This window comes from Haliotis rufescens, unplaced genomic scaffold (genome assembly GCF_023055435.1).
Source record: "Haliotis rufescens isolate VD_foot unplaced genomic scaffold, xgHalRufe1.0.p SCAF_1, whole genome shotgun sequence".
Lineage (NCBI taxonomy): Eukaryota > Metazoa > Mollusca > Gastropoda > Lepetellida > Haliotidae > Haliotis > Haliotis rufescens.
Window position 1 is genome coordinate 50,783,102 of NW_025963779.1, and position 22,832 is coordinate 50,805,933.

The following is a 22,832-nucleotide window of genomic DNA, read 5'->3' on the forward strand; positions in this document are numbered from 1 at the left end:
ATATGTTTCACCAAATCTAGAACGAGGCAGAACGTTGGCATCAGACGTGGGCGCATATGCATTGCTCCCCTTTAAAGCTCCGTCTGTCCCATTAAGAAGCTGTTGACAAACGACCTCGATAGGCAAAGACCAGTCCACCAACTAAGCCTGCCAAGAACTCTAGCCCAGTAAAAATTAAGGAATCGAGAGAAGCGAGAAAAGATGACAAATGTAGGCGTTCATATAGAAATGGGTTTTATTCTCTAAAATATTCAATCTATTAAGTTTGATTGTTTGACAAGTTTAATGACCACATTCGAAAGGTTTTAGATAATGCATTTGATTACATCGACACACAACCGTCAGTCCCAGAATATTTAAAGGAAAAATATTGAGATACATTTTCCAGAACACTTTTACATTAATCTAAGTGATGTTTCGCTTACTACACCTCTTTATACATAATTACTTGAAATGGAACTACCAATATTTTATTAAACTAAATCTCAAATATATCTGTTAATCATGAGTATCCATGTCAGGTCATGGTCTAAACAATAGATAAAACAATCCCTGGGTTCTTTCGGATTTGATGTTTGATGCTGTAACTGGCATTGTGACTCGTACCTGCAATTGATGTGAGAAATTTGATTTTGCATGTTTGTTACTGAATTAAAACGACGGTGTATAGGTTCTGATATCGGCTTCATATTTAGAACCTGGATGCACAAATCAGTTTAAAAACGGAATCATTAGTAGATATTGCACTGCTTATCAGTTTTAAATTGTCAAAAATACAACTATTGACTTTTTGTGTTCGATTCTATATCCAAATTAATGCAAACCAAGATAATAATGGATGATTCCGAATATCAATAATAATAGTACTTTCTATTTAGTATAGAGAGTGCAACAACGAAACTGCTGAGGATAGAGTTTTGTTTATTAATACTTTAGTTCGTACTTCATCGACCATTGGAATACATACACATACAGACATCCGTTACTATATAAATGACATCAATTGTAGTAGTAACCAAATCTAAAATTTTGAAAATAAGTTAAAATGACAAACAGCTGCAGGTTGCAATAACGTACGGGCTTTCGGAGAATACATGTACACACATGTAGTGAACTGCAGGTGGATAACAAAGAAAAGAAAACGAGATATCTTGTTTAGACATCGTCGTCCTCTTCCTGTTTGATCATAGTAATACAACCAATGTGTTCAGGCAACGTTTTATAACATTATGATGATCGAGTTGACACTGGATGGTGAATTTTCTTTTCATAATGACGATAGGTGCATTATCGTCCATATTGAAGATTATGACAATGAATCTGACGGAAATGATGTAAAATGGCATGAAATGATTCCTGTATAACAGATGAGTATCATTTATGTACAATGTATATACCCAATATAAACATGTTATCTCAATGTTGAATACACACAAATTTGACAAATGTATATCAAAACTCATCATCTCGGAAATGTTTTTCATAATGAATAGTATAGCAGTACTGACTGATGTCATGGAAAATATATGAGAGGCCGTTTGTATGAAATATTCAACACTCATAAAAGTTCACACAAATGTGCCTAAATAGGCAAACGTCCTCTTTAAGCACGTCTTGGCGTCATGCCATTGTTTGAAGGGTGACCAACGCATGACTCTCTGGCCCCTAACGATTCCTCGGAGCACTATAATGTAAATAACAGTGACCCTGCATTAAAGCAAAAGGTCATTAGAAACATCAACGAAAAACCTTCCATGTCAGAAATTCCGAATATGAACAGAGGGTTCTGTTCCAGCCCTTCGTCCTTGTGTTTCGATGCAAATTCAGACAAAGACCTGACACTCTGCGTAGTAACTATGTTCTTGGATCAATAAAAGCAATTTGTATCACCAGTTTACATGTAAATGCATAGATGTGGTTCCATGGTAATCTCAATAAGGCCCTCCCGGCGGTGTCCCACTGTACAAGTACAATCAATGGTTGGGGACCCTAGAGTTTTACTTTTCGCTGTCTGGCTCTGTTCATTTATTCTTTGATCCACCACCGCGAGTAGTTATTACAACTACTCTAACGTCAGTCATATGATCAAATGACATTTTGTTTAATGCAATAAGTACTGATACCCTTCTTCAGCATTGCTTACGGACACGCTTCGGATTTCAAGAAAATGTAAAAGAATATTATTTATTACTCTTCTGGTTTAACTTGATATCATCTGAAACAGTATTTGAATATTGTCGAAGATGGTGTATTGTTATCATTATATTTCGCTGCCTCAAGATCTTGACATGATACGAAATATCAATTCGCAAAATAATATGTGGTGATTACAAATCTGGTATTTATATGAAGTCGAAAACAATATTGTTTTTTAACGTCCAATATGTCATCAATCTTTAAAGACATTACGTTTCTATTCATTATCAAGAACTAAGACGTCGTTATAACGCCTCGTTTTAACTTGGAATACTTCACAATATGTTTCCATTATTTTCACTTTTACCACAAAGTCTTCACACTACACTCGAGTGGTATCCGTAGGATCAAGAGGAGATCAATCAACTTCTTCATCTGCAATCGTTCGTCTTCTTCTAAGTATTACATGCACAGTGTACCATCCTGCAGTTTTGTTATTTGCATGACAGTTATCAGTAGTTTTGTATGTGTACCCGTGTTGAACCAATAATTGTTGAGGAGAATCCTCCCTGGCAAAGTGCGTCTTGCCAAAGTGTGTACGAGAAAGCCTCAGGATATAATCCAGTGGGCATTTAAAATAGTGATGACGCTGAGGAGAAGGTAGAGATCTCGAGGAAGAAGACCGACGGCGCGACTCTCCAGTCCCATCGATCCGGCTGCAAATAAAATAAAGCAGACTTAGTCATGATTTGATGTGAGTATATCAATATCTTGATGCTTAGTTTAGCAAAGTTAAAGCTTGTCGGTTCAGCAATGTGATGTTTGCTATAGAAACTTGCTGTCAGCAGCAAAATTGAAAAAATCTCTTCGAGTCGTGTCTGGGCTCGGATATTTTGTGTCTAAGAAGATTCATTGTTCGATTGATGTAGAAGGCGCATTTATTTGTAGCCTACGATATAATAGAATGTCAGTCATGAAAGAAATGAGGTGTCAGAGAGCCTAAACTACAATTTCGAGAATAGCCATGATACTCCTAGACTGAGGTGCAATCAAAACATAAATTGGATCAGTTCAGACCAGAATTCATACAATAAAACAATCGGCACAGGCGACTATCAGCAGAATGTTGTAGCTGTTATATTGTGATTGGTCCTCGCACAGCGTGTTCTAAGCCAAGTAGAGGTCATTATAACTATCCGAATATCTTAATGAACATTAGCAGACAACATTAATAAACATGAAACAATAAATGGAACTATATTTAAATAGAACATCCACATAAAGGGCTGTTACATTTAGATAGTTAGAGATACGTATAAAGCTTCCATCTTACCTCTTTTCACGTTATTTGAGCCTGCTGAAATGAGAAATAACAATAAGAAACTAGAGATGCAAATAGTAATACAGACAACTATTTTGTTGAAGATTACATACTAAAGTGGACAATCTATTTTTTCATTATTTCATGGTAATAAGTTCATTTTTGACATGGAACAAATTCATGGAACACGGAGTTGTAACTGGCAAAAACCTAGCAATTCATGAACCAATAGACCAACGGCCCTTTCCTTAAAGCTGATTTGTGAAAATAACCGCCTTACAAACGCTTGCAGCTGTATCACGACGTTAAAATGCGTGTTTGAAGTTTGTCATTAGTTGTACATAAGTTCGCATGTGTACTACATTATAGGCAAAGGACTTATATATTTTTTTCATATTTAACGCGAGGAGATTGTGCCATTTATATCGTAAGATATTTCTCTGTTTCCTCACGGACATCAGTAGAAATAGCGCCAAGTGTCATATACTGTCAAGTAGATTGTGTAGATTGAAGCCTTAAACGTTATGCGGTTATATCCCACGCTCCGTTTCACCAAAGAGATTGACCACGACTATCGAAAGTCATCGTTAAAGTATACAACAATCCTGTTGCTTCGGCTGCTTTATGAATGAGGCCCAGCTTGATACACTGACAGTCGCTGTGCATTATCTTAAAACGGTCATAAACTCACTCACTCCATTGCAGATCTATCTTTTGGTATGGATAGTAAATTGACAGAGAAGATCGTGAATAATAGGGAACGAAAGAGGCAACAGCCAGAAGCCAATCACGTGTCTGTTTTATGAGATTTCCTTTCATGCTTGTATTTCAATGTCCCAGTTTCTATCTATTCCGAAATTGCACTTGTAACGTCACATTCTACAAACAACTGCATCTAGGGATGTCTGCGCTACATTTAAGCTAGTCGTAGTTTCACCAGCTAACACAAGAATTCCATCGAAGATGTATGGATTGTGTGCTATGTCTCGGTTCCACCTTTCTGTCAAACATGACGTTGTGCTTGTTGGCAACCCCACTTAAGTGGTGCTAATACTGTTTTATAATATAGTTTACCAAGTAATTTTATTTTCTTTGGAATATATGAATGTTAAGTGCACATTATGTATAAATCAGATCGATCATGCCCATGTAAATGAATAAAAAATACATAAATCTGTATTGGCAGGCTGCGTTGACATATGTCTCAATAACACATTTTCAACAGGTCGATAATTTTCAAAAGAATTCCTGACTAAAACATATACCTGAGATAGTTAAAGACATACATAAGCAGTTTATTGAATTGATTTCGTCTGGTTTGGTGACTCACACTCACCGTTCATAACGTGAACTTGGACAGATGTGGTTTTCAGCATTTCAGGCGAACGACACACGTATGTCCCCGAATCTGAAGGTCTAGAATTTCTTATTTCCAGTAAACTGCTCCTCCGTTCACTCGGAGGGCCACCAAAAGTCAACACTGATATTCGTGGTTCGTGTGAAAGAAACAGGTCACCATCCTTAAACCACTCCAAGTTATAAGTATTACTTCCAATGAAACTTGCGTTACAAAATAAACCAATATGGTCTCCTTTTTCAACGTACGATGTTCCACTGATATGTATATCTGAAACATAAAAATCTAAATAAACGTTAACCATTAGCCAGTCAGTAACATCTTCAAAAACATGCACACAAAAACATCGTGATATTTACGTTGTTTTAAAGAAAGTTAATATTTCTTTATTTCTGAACAGTGTATCGACTTTCATATTTATCATTAATAGGAGAATAAAAATAAGACATGTTGGGAAGAAATCCACCTTGTGCCATTAAGGAAGTGTATGCCTCGGGTTACGGAGTAGCACACTTCATGGTGCCGAACTATAAATCAAAGAACTAACGTATAATGCCGTTTGCCCAGGTTTCAAAACTAGATGCACTCTATATATCCGATGTACACGGCATTGTAAAAAATATAATTGTGATTGATTTTCGAGGTGAGTTTTTTTTGTAGTTTAAGACAAACATCTACGCTTCAAGATGATAATTAAGCATACCTGGATGTCTTTTAACTGGAACATCTGGAATAAAATCAACAGTGAGTTTAATACGTATTATCGTTTGTAAAGAACAGTTTACTTCAGCTTTCAGCGACTTGAAAGATCATAGTTATGCTACTTATTATGCGCACTTTTGTATATCTGAATGAACATTATTACATGTACGAAGGACACTGTCATTGTTTCTTTCCCAGGATCAACAGTTGAATAGCAGGATGAAATGTTTCTCTACATCCTTCATGTCATTACCAGATAATGGATGACCTGTTTCACTCCTATGATGGCCGTCCGTCAAAAGCAATAAATAGCAAGTAGTGGTTTGGGAGAGGATGTAAAGAAACACAGGCAGAGGCATCCAATATCAAAAGATTTATCACTTTTCATCTGTAACCAAATCGATTGCCGGGTCAACAAAGGACCATACAAGACAAAGCATATGAATGGCTTAGCGTTGATTTGCGTTGCTACTTTGGTGTGTTGTTATAGCTGATGAGGAAGGCACATTCATAGAGGAACAATGCAAACGGTTTGGATCGGGATAGTTCACTCGCCATCGTCCAATAATATAAGAAAAACATTTTGCTCTGCTTGACAGATTTGACAATAACAGTATCATAATGTTGCATATATTATCAACTGATGGCAGAGCTGGATCCATCATCAGACACGAATTCGGGATGAGTGGATTCTGGCAGGGCTACAGGACACACCACAGTCACCTTAAACCCCCCCCCCCCCCCCCCCCCCCCCCCTTTAGTCAGGTTTAGAACTTTTTGACCAGCCCCCGTAGAATTGTAACACTAATTACTATCACAGATATAGTTAGATAATAAATCCTTTTTCCTCGTCATTATCACCACATATATGCTTATCCATCTTCGATAATCGTACGCTAGTGTTTCAAACTGAAATACAATGATTTTACTTTTGTTTCATTTGTGATATGAATTGAATAATATATATATATTTGCTTTTTATCAAATTCGTTTTCATTATAATCTGTGATTGAAGAGGTCTTTTTGTGATACTTTCCTTTGAGTCTCTTTGTAGCAATGATTATCCATAAGGGGGTGATCAATCATCCTTACATTTGACAATTTGATATTTGATGCAGGGACCGTTCATTGGTGCTACATAAAACGTCAAGCGTAACTACAACACTCCAACTGGCTTACGAAGTCTTGGCACTGTAGGTTCTTTTCCGTTCAATATTTAAGAGTCATTTCTCGGAATTATTTGTCACATAATTTACTATATGCAGGGTTCAAATATTCATGTTTGCTAGTTGCTGTATTCATGTTGTGTTTCGGTACATGTATGTATTTGCTAATGTTTAACATGAGTCATTGAGTAACTTTGGTTCAACGCCGCTTTAAACAGTATTTCACTTGTGTCACAGCATGTCGCATAATGTAGGAGAAAGCATACCGCGATGCAAGTCTTAGTCTTTTACCCCTTTGGAAAAAAACCTCGCGCGAATATAGGTTATACATAGCTCATAGGATAGCCCACTATGTTTTGGAGAAAACATAAACATATTTTTTTGGTGGGCTTCCACAATTACAACATTCTGGATGCAAACATGCGGCTGACATAGATCTGAACGTTGGAGATGATGGATCAATATATTCTTCAAATTAGTCCTGTCCTGTATAGGCATGTTCCTCATACTTATTCTGAAGAACCGATATGTCTATATCATAGTGGGATTACTGTTTAGTTTTGACACACACGTGTTACACATAATATGTAAGCATCTGCTTTAAACCCGGGTTTTTGCTTAATTGAAATAATACCACTGTGTTTAAAATGTAATTTATTAGCCATCAAATACTGTTCATACAAAAGGTATTGATCGTCGCTTTATCAGTCAAATAAACAATCTGACAGTTTGAGATCCTTTGAAGGCCGGGTCCCATCATATGTACAATATGTTAATCCATTTGATGGAGATAACATTGAAATGCTCGCGTATGACATGTACACATACATGTGCCTCAAAAGAACTTCCTCATCTGGATATGATTTTTTGGCATTATTTTGAGGATAAGCGGGCAGTGAAATATTGAAATTTCTTAGTTAAGAAGTTGTTCATAGCATCACTGTCACAATACAAACATTAAACCGTTTTCTGGTACATTCATCGATACTTAGTCGAAACTATTATGTGATATAGTATTGATTTATATACAAAATTCTATGTTGTTTTCACACGCCCCTCGGCATCCATGAAAGTACCAACTACCAGGCAATTGGATATTATCATGATGCATAATCAGGTGTATCAAGGTATGTGTCTGTCATTATGTCAATAAGTCCTCCTTGTAAAATGATGCATTCATCAATCTCATATTGATACATGTGATAACTGTTTCTGGTGAAAAATATTTCCCGTCCAGCTTAAAGGTGCGTGTTTGTTTTACCAGATACATTAAGTCAAAGTGTTGACGTATGCAGAATGGGAATTCGATTGTGATGTACTAAGGCCAGGTGTGAGATACATTTTATAATGACACTATCGTCTTTACACAAATGTAAATTACAAGAAATTATCTAAAAAGCGTTCAACCTACCTTTTACTTTTAGATATATATGTTGTCTAAGTTTTTTCTTCCTCATGCTTATTTGGCACTCGTATTTTCCCGTGTCATCCGGGGTGACGTTTTGTATCATTAAGTTCCACTGATTACTCAATGGTACGTGGTCAACGTGAAACCTCATATCTTCCGTCCACGTCCGTGTTCCAATTGTAACAGGGTGAGGATTTGGTACTTTCCTCCACACAATCTGAAAAAATAGAACAAACTTTGATCAATTGTAATACTTTCAAATCGGTTGATTTATCGTGAAGCTTAAGTACAGTCACATCTCTTCAGAATTGTTTTGTGCAACAGTTCAGTCTTTATTTATTCCCATTTTTCGGAATGATTTTGTTTAGATCTTTTTTCCATTTTCGTCTTTGGCAATATGGTAACTATTTAAATGAAAAATTGTCACACCAATGTTTTCAATACAAACCGTTCTGAACCTGTTCACCTAAAGATGCCAGCTTTTCTTGCGAACGGAGATACGAATACCAATAAGTCCCCACTCAAAGAAGCAAGTATTAAAGTTATCCATCAGAAATGTTCACACATGGATGAAAGGGAAGAAACAGCTCCTGTGATATTGGGGTCAGAAACATTTGGCATAAAGTGGAGATTGAGTGGGCAAGGTTGTTTATGTCCATCAAAGTAATGTCTCAAATGGCCTTCAAGTAGCCGAGATCAACTTTGTGCATGATTTATTATCTTTATCGTACACGGAATTAATCATCACAGACTGTAATCAAAAATCGTCTTTTGATCACGAATACATGAATTAAATGTCTCTCTTCAAGTGTAAAATATCAAGTATCATTTTAAGATACGTTGACTGTATTATACCTATTATGAAAATGGACACTGCATAAAGAAAACTGTCACACTATTGACGGACTTCCTCACGAAGAACCCTGAGTATAAAACGGTTTCTTGCAGTCAATGAAGATTGCTACTGCTACGCCAAAGTGTCCTAAAAATGTCCATGCTGAAGCTATAGCTAAGTCTGATCATGACGAGAAGTTATTTGTATTTTGACGTCTTGGTTATCAATAGTTTCTCCGGGAAACTTTTTCTGCGTACATGTAATTCCAATTTCAATCAATTTCCTCCAAGTCCCTAGAAACATTGCAACAACACGGATTTATTTGTGGTGAATAAACCAGTCTCTCTAAAACCTACAATGCAGATTTAACAAAACCCACGAGACAGGACTCTTAAAAGTTGATCATGAAAAAAAAGCCCAACAGAACTGACATGTTACCTTAATTGAATGGGGTTTTCTAGCACCCACGGTTGCTATAAGCATCAAAAGCTTACTAAGTACATCTACAAACGACGCACAATGGACCGTCACTACCTCAAATAATGTAATCTTTTAACTTGATTTTAGAAATTTCCCTCTTGGTACCTTATTGCTGTAAATTGTAAAATTAAAACCATACATTTCTCTTGGAATATATATTTATTTTAAATGTCATTCAAATGAATAATAGATACATCTCAAATAAATGAGTCTGAACATCTATTCCAATTTCAAATTATGTTGGTCCTTTTGAAAGCAAACTGTAATGTAGACAAGTTGCAGCTGGCGGTCATTATGAATATATGAACGTCATGTAGAAACAAATGGTTGTCCTCTTGGGGAATTACTTCCAGACGAAATAGACCGGCTACTTGTTATAACCGAGAATTCCTTGCTGGTAAACTGCCCAAAATGGCCTTTATTATGGAAATGGCAAGAAAATATGTTCATCTCTTGTGTATTATATTTGTTCGGGGGGGTGGGGGGGGTGAAAATAAGGCTCATTCAATTTCGAGCAAGACTTTTCAGTGATCTGATAAAGGCATCTGTTGTCTGAACGTGTACTGTGTTAGGTTTCAGGTCATTTTTCTATTTAAAATGCAATGTTGTTTGATATCTTGAAGGACGGCCAAATGATCCGACACTTGAGACGCCTTCCGGTTCTAAACTGTTGAAGAGAACACGTTATAGGACACAAATGAGTCTCACAGTGACTGTTTGGATGTTCGGCGGTTTTTTTATATGACTCTTCCATCCGTATCAAATATTAGAAACCAAACGTCTAATAAAAAAGGCATGAATTGCAGAACGAAAGGACTCCTTTCACAAAATGATCATGTTTCGTCGCAAGTAGCGTCAATATCTTCGGTTGACCTGTGGTGTCAACAATGACATGCGTACGAATATGAATCATTCATGAAACACAGCACATGGCATATGTGTCTAACAGAAACCGGTCTCGGTTGCAACGCATCATGAATGAAATCAAGAACAAAATATAGATAAATGTGTAGGGTTAAACGTATATAATAAGTGGGTATCATGTGTTACTTACTGAATCGTTATGTAGTTCTGCAGATACAGCACTGCCTTCAAGACCTAGTACCATACTATGTCGGTAACATAACATACAACCTTAGATCTACCCATACCTTTCTTGATTTGCGTCGTCAGGCAATAAAACCTTACTTTTTATGCATATTGTGTGAATGGCGGGTACTAACGGTAGGGCAGGACATGTTTACCCTTTTCGCAAACACATGGTGTCATCACTGATTTTCAGTGGTCCTTTCATATAATTTTTACAGCTATTTCGCTCTTTACACCAAATGGAATCGGTGTCTGTTGATCATGTAGACTGGTTATTCTCTTGCATCGACAATTTATATTTACGTACGATGAATAGTTCATGCAGTCCTGTATTAAACTGTGAAACCTTTTCTTAATTTAAATCCAGTTTAAGCATAGCATAATCTACAGTTCCACATTATTTATCATATGATCTACATTAAACATACACAATTGCACAGTAAAGTTCTAACTCTCAGGCCCAGTATAGTAATAATTAAATAAGTGGAGTAATTAATTAATTAGTTTTAATTGGCTGTGTTCTATCTTACTCCACTTATTTAATTATTACTATATATGAAACGTTGACTCCGAGCCGACAAGTCCTTGTTTTAACCGCTTAATACCGAGCACCAGGCAGGGTAACAATAAGTACCATCTTTTAACGTTTTTGGGTATGACGTGGCCCGACCTTCCGCTTTCCGGCCAGATGTTCTTCTCACTAGACCACGGAGGCGGCCCTTGTTACAAAGAAGTGAATAACAATATGATACTTATCCACATACATTTCTTCATCATCTATTCTATTTAAATGAAAGCATCACGCAGCCAACACATGCGAGAAATATGTAGTAATTATTAGTCGTTGCTGTTATATGGGTGTTCTTTTTGTTCTGGTGACTAGTCAATATTGCTGAGAGTAAAAACAACATGGATTCATGAACACACTGTCCTGGTAATTGGTGCTGTATCAATTCATGCACTTTCTCCGATGGCACAATGTATACTCCCATGTATTTAGACATGTGGTCTTAAGCATATAGTTCAGTCCAATTATGTTGTGATGATGCAACTATTGATATACGTTACCGATTTCTGTGACACCAATGTTCAGTCTTATCTTCCTTTTTTTGTTACACAAAGCGATCTTAATTAGCAATGATGCGTTAACAATCTCACAGTCGTACTTTAACATAGCACTACAGAACATTAAGGGAATAAAACAGCAATGAACGTACCAATAATAACTGGAGACGCCTAAATGCATGTTGGACGGTGATATTTCTCTCCCGCAGTGATTTTTCCGTTCCAGTAGAAACACCTCGAAAATGGGCTTTATGACTTGCCACAGCCGCATTAGGGTTTCTGACAGTATTTACCACATGGCAATATGTTCTTATCACAATATCCCACCCAGACAACTAAAGCCGGAAGCAAATTGCATCTTTCCGGTACTTTACCATTTCAAGTCTTTTCTATTGAAATTGACATAATGAATTTTATTGTAATCCTGAAAATCATGCCAGTGAATGTGCTTCCGGCATCCCTTTACGTCAATCATCGCCAATAACTGGGTAGCCAGAAAGGAATATTTGGAATGAAATAGACCCGTTAGACACATTATGTTTGTGCTTCTTATTTCCAAGTTGGCACATGTCTTGTTCCTTCCAAATATTGAGTTAAAATGGACCGATAGTTTTGTTCATTGGGCTATAAATCGGATTTCCGAATATTGCAGGAAGATAACGGGATTAGCAAAGACAAGGCGAAATGCACTGTTTCCACTTCGGAACATCATTGATTTGATTAAAACAAGATAACTTCCTCTCAGCTGACAGCAGTCTTAATCCTACTATGGAGCACCAGATTGTCCGTTTCATTCTAGAGTTGACATGTAATTTAGGGCTTTCTCACTTGCATTCAATCTGTTGATAACTTGTGAACAAATTTGTTGAAATCATTGCCAATGCGGATAAATCACGAAGAAAATGAAATAAAACGTTCACGTTCTAAATGTTACGTTTAGCATACAGCGACTGCGACCAGGCATCGGTTCAGGTCGCCTCGTTTGGGAATAACAACCTGGGCACCAGAGAAGATGGTTATTCATGGCGGCGGCTCTCAAGCTTTGCAGTGATATCCGGCGGTTCTTGTGAGGTGCTTCTGTATGTCTTGCCACTTCCATTTGCGTTAGCTAAAGATGAAATTACGACATCCCCTAGCCTATTCAGCATGGGCGTTTGGCAGTGTGGAAATATCTTAGCTTGGTATTGTACAAATCAATTCTTCTTGGACAGTATTTTTATATGAGCCTAAGATAAAGTCGATTAATGCAGATTTATCTTTTTCTGATACAATCGCTGCATGTGAAAGATATAGTTAGAGAAGCCTTCATATCTTATTGAGGCATGTTAACATTAAATATAATAACTCGTTAAGACATACAAGTAATGAAGTTTATTTCCAAGCGCATCCAAATTGCATGTTGTAAATTTACGCTCATGGTGTTATTCTGTGGTACATTGTAAGTTTATATTTATACTTGCCTACCGCAACGTAACATAGCCAAGGTCTTATCAGTTATATTTCGTATTTGTGGTTTACGAGTATCAACTTACGACTTGCACTCCAATGTGCAGAAAATAGAAGATATTCATGGTGTATTGTCCATGTGTGCTGACATATTATACCCTGTATACCCTGAAGAAACGTGTCATTAAATGCGCACGTTCTTCAGTCTGCACCTGAGGTAAACCATTATACATACATCCAAACGTTATTTACTCATCAGCAGTGCATACGTCACACTACTGCAATAATTGGTATCAAAGCGTAGCACAACGCCAATAAACTGCACAGAAGAAAACATATAATTATATGGTAAAGAGGCGAGCTGAAATATTGCTTAAACTGTAGAGGGATATCACCGCATACCTTAAAGCAATCAAGACCATTCTTCCAAATACAAAGATGGCATTTATGAATTGTTCATATTGTTCCACTTCTCAGTTCGTGTTAGAGGTAACACTATTATTCAAACAGTACTATCAAAATGCAATGAAACTACCAGATATAGAGGACCAATTACTCCTAACAAAATCTAGTGCCTATGCTTCTATGAGAATTAAGCTGATTGATTATACGCTGCATTTAATCATATAATCATTTAACATATAATCATCATGAAGACATGATAATGGGATAATATTCTTTTTGTCATCTACTTTGGATATTATACTTTGAGGTAGTTAAAAACGTAGCAATTTGACTACAGCGATATATCAGGTTGGATATACTTATTGACATTCAGTCGAGGGTAAGTGTAAAGTGTAAATAACTTTATCGCTTAAGTACCACGTGCATGCATCACAACATGCATCAGACATTCGAAATAACTATTTACAAGTGACATAAGAGGCGTAGTACGGAAATTCATGATATATATATATATAAAACAAACAACTGCAACAAATATACTCTTCAAAAAAAGAAACTTGACACTGACTTTCAAAATGTAATATAATGCGATTGTTTCAAAATAGGACACAGAAACCATAATTGAAACACTGTTTGAAGATCAATGTACACAATGTTCAAAACATTAATCGTGTCACCTAGACAGACACACGTACACGATACAGTTAATGTCAAAGGGGTACAGAAAATGTCAGTATCGGTTGTGCCCAACATGTGCATCAATCACCGCTTGACACCGACGACCCATAGATGCAATCAAGTTGTCAATAACACGCTGTTGGATGTGCTGCCATTCCTGCTGAAGTGCATCAAGAAGCGCCGGAAGTGTTTGGGGCGGTGGATTCCTTCTGCGAACGCGTCGATCCAACTCGCCCCACAAGTGCTCAATCGGGGACAAATCTGGTGGCCGGGCTGGCCAAGGTAATGTCTGGATGTTGTTGTGCTGTAAGAAGTCCTGACAAACACGTGCAATATGCGGTCGAGCGTTGTCCTGCTGGAACTGTCCGCCGTGAACGTTGACGTGAGGAAGAACGTAAGGCTGTAGGATCAAGTCTCTGTAACGCACACCTGTCAATGCACCTGCCACATGCACGAGAGGCGTCCTACCACCGTGATGAATTCCGGCCCATACCATGACACTCCCGCTATCAAATGGGACAACCTGCTGCACACAGTTGGGGGCGTAACGTTCACCCCGACGTCTGTAGACACGTGCGCGACCATCAGCACGTGTGAGTAGGAAACGGGACTCGTCAGTAAACATTTCTCCACCTTGCACGTGCCCATCTAACCCTCTGTTGGCACCAAAGCAGACGGTCCGCCAGATGACGTGGGGTCAATACATGACGTCGAACAGGTCTTCGTGCAAAAAGTCCAGCCTCCCTCAGTCTGTTGCGTACCGTTTGATCTGATATTGTGCGTACCCCGGGGATCTGTGTGGTTGTAGACGTGGCCGTGGTAGTGCGGTCTCGGAGGTGTCGCAGCCGGATGTATCGATCTTGTGCTTGGGTTGTCCTCCTTGGTCTTCCTGACCTTGGTCTGTCGTCAACTCTGTTGGTGTTGTTGTATCGGGTCCACAGTGCGGAGATTGTCTGTCTGGATACGCCAAAGTGCCTGGCCACTTCTTGTTGAGTTGCTCCGGCTTGTAATCTCCCAATGGCGTTGTTCCGTTGAGCTGCCGTCAGTCTTGGCATTCTGTCACCGCCTCTACTGCCGTTTTAAGGACTGTATGAACAGCCGTTGATGTGGATTTTTATACCCATTCAGCAGGGGGGCCTGCATGCCTAAATGCAGGATCCTGTGCTGCACGTTTTTTACAGGCGGTTGCGTTTGGATTAAGCTGTAAAATTGATCCCCAAACGCTACGTTTATGTGCTTTGCATGTGTTTTCGCGAATTATAGACACATCATCTTTCTGTTTGACTTATTTGGTTCTCATTTAATGTAATTATTTTAGATATTTGGCAAAAAGTGGTTTTACATCTATGTCAAGTTTCTTTTTTTGAAGAGTATATATAACTTTTTAACAAAATTGTCACTTATTGAGAATAAAGTTTTGTATCTTTGCTTCAATGCATTTTGTAAAAAAATTCATAATTGGTATCAACTCAAAAACACTATTTGGAAGTATATTTGCAAAGCCATAATTTCATTCATACTCCCCCATTGAATGAAGTTTCACCAGCTACAATTTACTTAACAAAATTGAGCCAACGTTCTGCTACAAATGTGGATAGGCAGAAGAGTTTACCCTAACAATCACACTATAGGCACTCGACTTGATTGGAAGCACGTGAACATTAAAATTATAAGTGACTAGTACATGTAGCACAGGAACATAATTATGATAAGACACAATACGCTGCAGACAGCTATAACAACAGTCTGTGGAGAGTGATACACAACACACAGGTCTGCAAACATTTGATCTTTTATCAAGATACATAATATAGAATTATGTCGGTACAATAATTCGTGTAATGGTTTTATTGACGCATATTAGCATGTAGGTCAGGGTGGACATAACGGGCCTCGTAATTAGGTCCTCTTATCTTGAATTATGAAGCATTCGTCGTAACAATTGACAGTTGGGTATCATTTTCTGGCGTAGCCTTCTTTCATGTTTGAAATATACACCCATAAATCAGCAATTGAATGGGGGAAGCTATTTATTTTGCCACAAATGGCACGGGGGGTTGTAAGTTATTGGACATAGAATTGGGTTATTAACAATATGAACTGAAGGTACATTATTGACCAGCAAAGAGTGTATGAATTAGGAGATAAACCTACTGTGTTTTGAAATTTGATTTAGTCCCACTGTAGAATAGATACCTCTTTACTATAATTTTGAATTTTGAATGCTTTGAAAACGGCGCTCTCTTGCAACGCGTAATAACACAGGTGCACAGGTCCGCAATCTTAGAACATTCCGAAAAGTGGTCACAGGTAGTTATATATGTAACAATTATTACTAAAGTTCAAGATTAAAAACACCATAGTCGTGAGTAGTTCATACTAAGTGTTCAAAATACATAGTTTTTCAAAAGAAGTTGACAAATAACACTCCAAACTTAGTCCAAAGAGAGATGTTTTAATTTCTACTAAACTGTTGTACACTGTGGACTGACTGTCATTTCTCGGAATTTTGTGAGAGAGGTCATTTCTTGGAAATCAAACGTGCCATCATTTCTATTGTAGGGGTGACGAGTAATAGAAAAAGGGTTTTAAAATGCTAAACGAATATATTTCTACAGCAAACTTTATCAATTAACATTCTATTATACATTTAACATGTGTAAGTGTTATTAGTTAGTTAGCAATTACCCCCAGTAAACAATAATAAAATCAAAATAAATGCCTCTCCACCCCTAACTTGGATGTGTCAGAACTTGACCTACATCACGGTAACTCACACCTCACAGCTGTCAATGGCTGACAATCTGTGTTTACATTCTCCGTAACGAGTTATAGAATGAAGTAGGATGACAACCCGGATCTATGATGTGGTTCAATATTAACAGGTAGATTATCTGGAATTGATCGAGCCTGCTGGTACATCCATATGATTAGTGAGTGAGTTATAATTTTACATCGCATCGGCAATATTGCAGCCATATCGCGATGAGCCATATGATTACCAATGTGACTGAGTGTGACTAAACAGCCGCTTTTTAGGCTGCAGACGAGCCGGATATTTTTACGAGGAATATGCATGATGTGACCTATTAATTTCAAGATTTCACGGATCCAAAGCCAAATAGTGACAGAACTTAGACATTTGTGTCCCAGAAATAGTGGATCTGTATGATTTTCTTTATTGTGCGTGTTCTGAAATGAATTTCATCAAGTTTGATAAGCTGTCACTTCGGTTGGGACATTGTTTTGTGGACTTTCGAAGGGGAGTGTTTTCTGATGGACTTTCAAATCCCCTCCTGCCAAATTCTAACGTTGGTGGTTGACGGAGATGTCAACGAATATCGATCAGAAAAAAGGTTTGTAAACAAAATGTTGTCATGAATAAAGTTTTTTCAAACAATTTTTATAATGTTATAGTTTACTTTCATTGTCGGTTGTTTCAATGAGGAAATAGCTTAAATTGTTCCGATTCTGCTCACTATAGAACATTTCTCTAACAGTTTCATAAACATTTCATTTGAATGCAAAATGTCATCTTTAATGTCATCATCGAAGCAGTCAGGGTTGCGGCCTAGAACGCCCGAAACATCCGACATCAAACTACCGTATTTCCTCTATTTGACGCTACGCCGTCTATTAATTTCGCGAGAGCCCTTGACTCGGCGTGTATTAGGGACCTGGCTGGTATTAGAGACCCTGCGTGTATTACAGGAAATATAGATATGTTTTACAGTTCATATAGGGGTGATAGATCGGCAGCCATTTTCTATGAATCGATATGTAGGCTATCTATGTATTCATACGCACGTTTTTTTTGTGAAAAGGCTTAATATATTCGAAAGGGGTTTCGGTAGCAAAAAGGAAACCACTTTTTAACCAATCAGAATCAAGCATTCATCAATGTCATTGTAGAATTATGCTTTTTTACTACTCACGATGCGAGTACGTATTGTAACCCAACTGTTTCCTGTTCATTCTAAGTGAGCGTATCTTGGCCATCTGATCTAGATGCAACTTCCACCCAATACGTGTTATCAGCATGTGGACCATCCTGTGTCCAATGCTTTGTAATGGTCAGTGTTTTCTGTGTGTGTTTAAACTTACATGTATATGTTATTAGACATTTGTATTGTATAACTGATGGATGTAATGCGAGTCAAGAAAATGATGCACAAAATACAAATGCACTTATTTGTATGTCAGGACTCACTGTCAGACTGCCTTCGTGGTCCAGTGGACAGAGCGTCTGCCCGCATAACGGAAGGTCGGAGGTTTGTTCCAACCAAAAGACGTTAAAAGATGGTACTCTGCCTGACGTTCGGCATTAAGGGGCTAAAACAAGCACAGGTCGGCTCGGAGTCAGTATACTGTATCTGAGTTGGGTATTCATGTTAAAATGCGGCATGGTATCTCAGTAGGCTAGCACTATAAAATCGACATTAGTCTGGACTAATACTAACATACACATACACCTCCACGCCTTCATGCACGTCGCTATAATGTGGAATAATCTTGAATGCGACGTTAGATCCCACTTCACCTCATCTCATGATCACCAAAGTGTGTCAACGTGACCTTTTGTAACTGTTGTGTCCCCGCCTGGTTTGAGAACATAATTCATCATATGGGAAGCTTCATATTTAGAAAATTCCTATAACTCAGGACAAGCACAGTTCAACATGTACATGTTATGCAACGTCAGCTAAATACAAGTAGCACATACCGTTCGTTCTCCAAGATTGCTTACAGAGCAAAATAATCTGGCTGTTTCTCCTTTACTATATGTTAGACTCTCCGGAACATCATTAAACTCAGGCTCGATGATTCGGATTTCAGGATCCGTCCTCCCAACTGAAAAGATAAAACACAATTCGCTGACACAGTGACTTTTGATACATAACAGAAGTATGTGATTCAATGCTGCGTTATCCCAACGCGTAAAATATTCACTACATTGTAGTACGTTTAGTCTGGCGTTGCAGCAGTAACACATTATTGACTGTATCCTCTGATAGCTAATAACCCGGATGACTGTCTAGACTTTGCCTGGTGTAAATTCTGGTTGTGGACACTCTTTCGTTATTTGTGTGCATTAGCACTGGTGGGTTCTGTCAGTAGCCACAAAGTCAAGTCAATTCCAGCCTCACGAAACATTAAAGATTTGTCGCAACTCTATTCCTTCTGTGTCTGAGACTGACCATTCATAATGGCCTTTATTTACTTCCGACACGAGAAAGTCGCCCTACGCGTAAGAAGCAATAACCTAATCCTTCATTGCCAGGTACATGCACGCCACAACCGAGAGTAGTTTAAACTGAAAAACCGCTGATACGGTGTCAACAAGATCATTTACCGAAGTCGATACCTGAAAATGATTCTTTTAATCTGAAGCATTGAAAAATGTCTTCTTGCAGTGCATGTTACCCCGCATCATTTCTAATGTTAGTATTGACCGGTAACGTGCCTAGCGAAAGGACCACTTATGAAACATATTGATTGTGAAATTCCTTTTCCAATATCCATACAGTTATTGTTGCAATTGATTGAATTACGCCGGAGAACACAATGTTGATTGCAATTGCTGCGATCTAAGTCTTAAACAGGACAATATCGGCAATGTGTGAATTCTTGATGCATTGTCTCATACATCGATTAGGAGCTCGCCTAAACACCAAACACCAACCAATAGTACTGAAATTAAATACGATTCATCAATCAATCTTTAAAACTTTAAACAATTAACCTGGTGTGTTGCATGGCTTATTTTCCTTAATAATTTTTATCTACCATCCATTTCAATTTACACAGACCAGAACACAAATGTCGATATTGAGCTAAACGATTAAGGCCACATTTGATCAGCTGTGTGGGAAGCGTTGCGAAACTAAAAAGAAACTGCGATAGTTACCGATATTTAATTCAAGTCACTATATGAGAACATATCATTCAACGTTTGTGAATCCAGATATTAAAAAAAGGATTACAAAAGAAATATGCACAAAATACAGTCATGTATAATTCCTCTTCACTAAATAAAGGTCAATGGCATTTTCGTGTTAATAATCTAAAATAGATGCGTAGGGTAAGATATAAAGGTAAACCCAATCTTTGCACAGAAATAGTATTATTTACATCAGTTTACTGGTACGTTTTGATGCAAGCATGTATCGCAAAATATAAAAAGGAGTTTAAGATTTCTTTTGTTTTGAAAATGTTTGGAACCATCATGGAATTAATTAGTTATTTGTACTAATTCGAACTCTCCAACTGAGAACCAAGATGAATAATTATAGAATACACTCGTTCATAGGTTCAACATTAACCAAAGTTGATAAATTAACTAATTTGATCTAAGGTGACGTCATTAATGTAATGGTAGTTGTCTCCCTTGTACTGACGTCTCTGAACATCATACCCAGGGTGCCGTACGTGATTACACCTATCCTCTTTTTCGCAGCAGGAGCCTTTAAGGAGATATTGGCCATCAAAGAAAACTAGCCACGTCGGACAAGTCAAGGACGTAAAGGTTATAAAATACGCAGTGATAGTGTTATAACTAGCGGCATCAGTATAACATTGTTAACGCCGATAACAGTGCAACCACAGGGATCCGTCTGATTTGGGTCAGTCGGTACTTTCCATATGGTTCTTTGATATAAAGAATGTGAAGACCTAAAGGTTCGGCGTTCCCAATAAGTATGTAGGACAGAAGAGTTATTCTAGTCTTCCATCACCGGAATACTCGAACCCGCGTGTGTATGAATGAGCCTGTGTTTTATCCTGTCGTTTTTTTAATGTTCATTCGTATTGTGCTGAATGTTGTTTTAAATTGCAGAACAATATTCAATTTCAAAGTCGTTGTCAAGCATCTTCTTTATTGTTTGTACCGATATTTCACCTGACGAAGGGGAAAGAAGTAGAAGTCGCTACGACAATAACGAAGTTGGTATCCTTAAAAATGTTATAGTGCATGCGCTGGTACGCTTCATCATCACAACGTTAATAACTAGCGGTAACGTGCAGGAGATGCGTTAACTGGTCAGTCGTAACTTTAGTTCAGTGTTTGAGTCTCCATATTGGCTGAATGAATTCTATCCAGTCTTTTCTTGTTTTGACAGAAACATTATTATTCAGCCTGATTCTGGAGATCAAACAAGGCATAACATGTTTAGGATGAAGACATTTAACGTTTACCTTATGGAATAGTACTAGTATTTGGATAACTCCATGGAATTGGGGGAAATAGGTTCAAATTAAACTATGGGTGTCTTAAGAGACGACTAAAATGGATCGGATGCGTGTCATTGTAAATCGACGGCGTGTCACATTGCTAATAATGTCAAACACAAGTTTGACTGGCTCAGTCTCGATTAATTCATTCCCATTGAGATATAGCTGGTACACTTCCCAGGAGCATCGTAGAAGTAGGACTGTCGAAAGTATATGTTTTAGTATTGGTCTTGCGGCCATGTTTATAAAAGGTCGCTTTGTGGAAGAAACACTGAATATACTACATTTTCTGTTTTGGGGAAAATACTGACGCAATACTACCGGTTAAACAGAAAAGAAATGCTGTGGACCCATTCTAAGAAATATATTTCAGAAATGAAGATTTTTCCTGAGTTCCATGAATAAGTTGTTTTCATAACAATTACGGGATCGCTGTAAATATTACCTCTGAACTTGATGAAAATAGTTAATAACCGGTCTCCATCTATCAAACTGACATGAGATAATACATGTAGTAAAATAGCAAACACGAAATATTACCAAAAAAAAACATTATAATGTCATTCATACGAAGATTTACATTTTCAAACATATCAAACCCTCTTCAAACTACACACACAGGCGGTTATCTCACTAAATATTCGCTATCTAGTACGGTGTACCATGGACACAAATGTCGCAGTCGACTTAAGTCCTTCAATGTGAATTTCCCTAACAGATACAAGACACGATTTGAGCGTAGATTGTCCCAAGAGAACCATAGAGAGTAAGGATATCTCGGAAGGGATATCCACCAGACCAAGGTTAATAAATGGACCACTGGGAAATGGGGCAGGTTGGGCTTTATGGCAAAAGTTTCGTTCCAAGACTAATGGCAATAGTAAGGACAGGATGACACTACATATATTATCTCACACAATATACAACTCTCCTGTGGATCAGTATACTGTCTGCACTTCATTGTGCATAGTATCCCAAGTTACACTTTAATATAGGATACGTGGGCATGACCATGTATGCCAATGTGACCCACAAGACTACTGTACACCTGTACGTCCATGATAGCAAAGAGGTTGGGAAACCTTTCTTGGAAGGACTATAAATACAATAACCACAAGTTACATACTGTTCTTCCAAAGCATACTGCAGAAGAGTTATATCTGTCAAAGAAACCAAACCACTTCACGTATGAAAACATTAACAGTGACTTGGATGCAACAACGTTCACAGCTCGGTGTTTCGGAGACGAGATAGGCTCTTACTTTCTTGTAGTGTAACGGCAATGGAAGAAAGCCTACCTGTAAGCCGTTGCGCTGTGGCTAAACAGTACATCAACAAACAGCCACACTGATGGGCATTTAACTTGCAGCAATTCTATATTCGTGTTTTCATATGTCGAGGATAGGCATTTACAAGTACTAAAGCCTGACGGGTTTATTTGTACAGTGATCATCTCGTTTCACTCTAAAAAGTATTTTCCATGTAATTGGGTTGTTTGACCTGATACAGACTAT

General features: G+C 37.8%; 1 protein-coding gene across 2 annotated transcripts in view; it reads right to left on the minus strand.

Moving 5' to 3' along the window:
- Window positions 1-211: 211 nt before the first annotated feature.
- Window positions 212-22,832, minus strand: part of LOC124131371 (hemicentin-2-like) — a 92,588-nt gene continuing 69,967 nt past the window's right edge. The window contains exons 2-7 of one of the 2 annotated variants that reach the window (XM_046494608.2): window positions 18,812-18,939; window positions 8,094-8,307; window positions 5,518-5,541; window positions 4,794-5,099; window positions 3,470-3,493; window positions 212-2,852 (exon numbers count right to left, since the gene is read on the minus strand). In XM_046494608.2, coding sequence (XP_046350564.1) covers window positions 2,746-2,852; window positions 3,470-3,493; window positions 4,794-5,099; window positions 5,518-5,541; window positions 8,094-8,307; window positions 18,812-18,939 — 803 coding nt within the window. In that variant the 3' untranslated portion in view covers window positions 212-2,745. The remainder of the gene's footprint in view (window positions 2,853-3,469; window positions 3,494-4,793; window positions 5,100-5,517; window positions 5,542-8,093; window positions 8,308-18,811; window positions 18,940-22,832) is intronic. The other variant, XM_046494609.2, reaches the window with a different exon arrangement.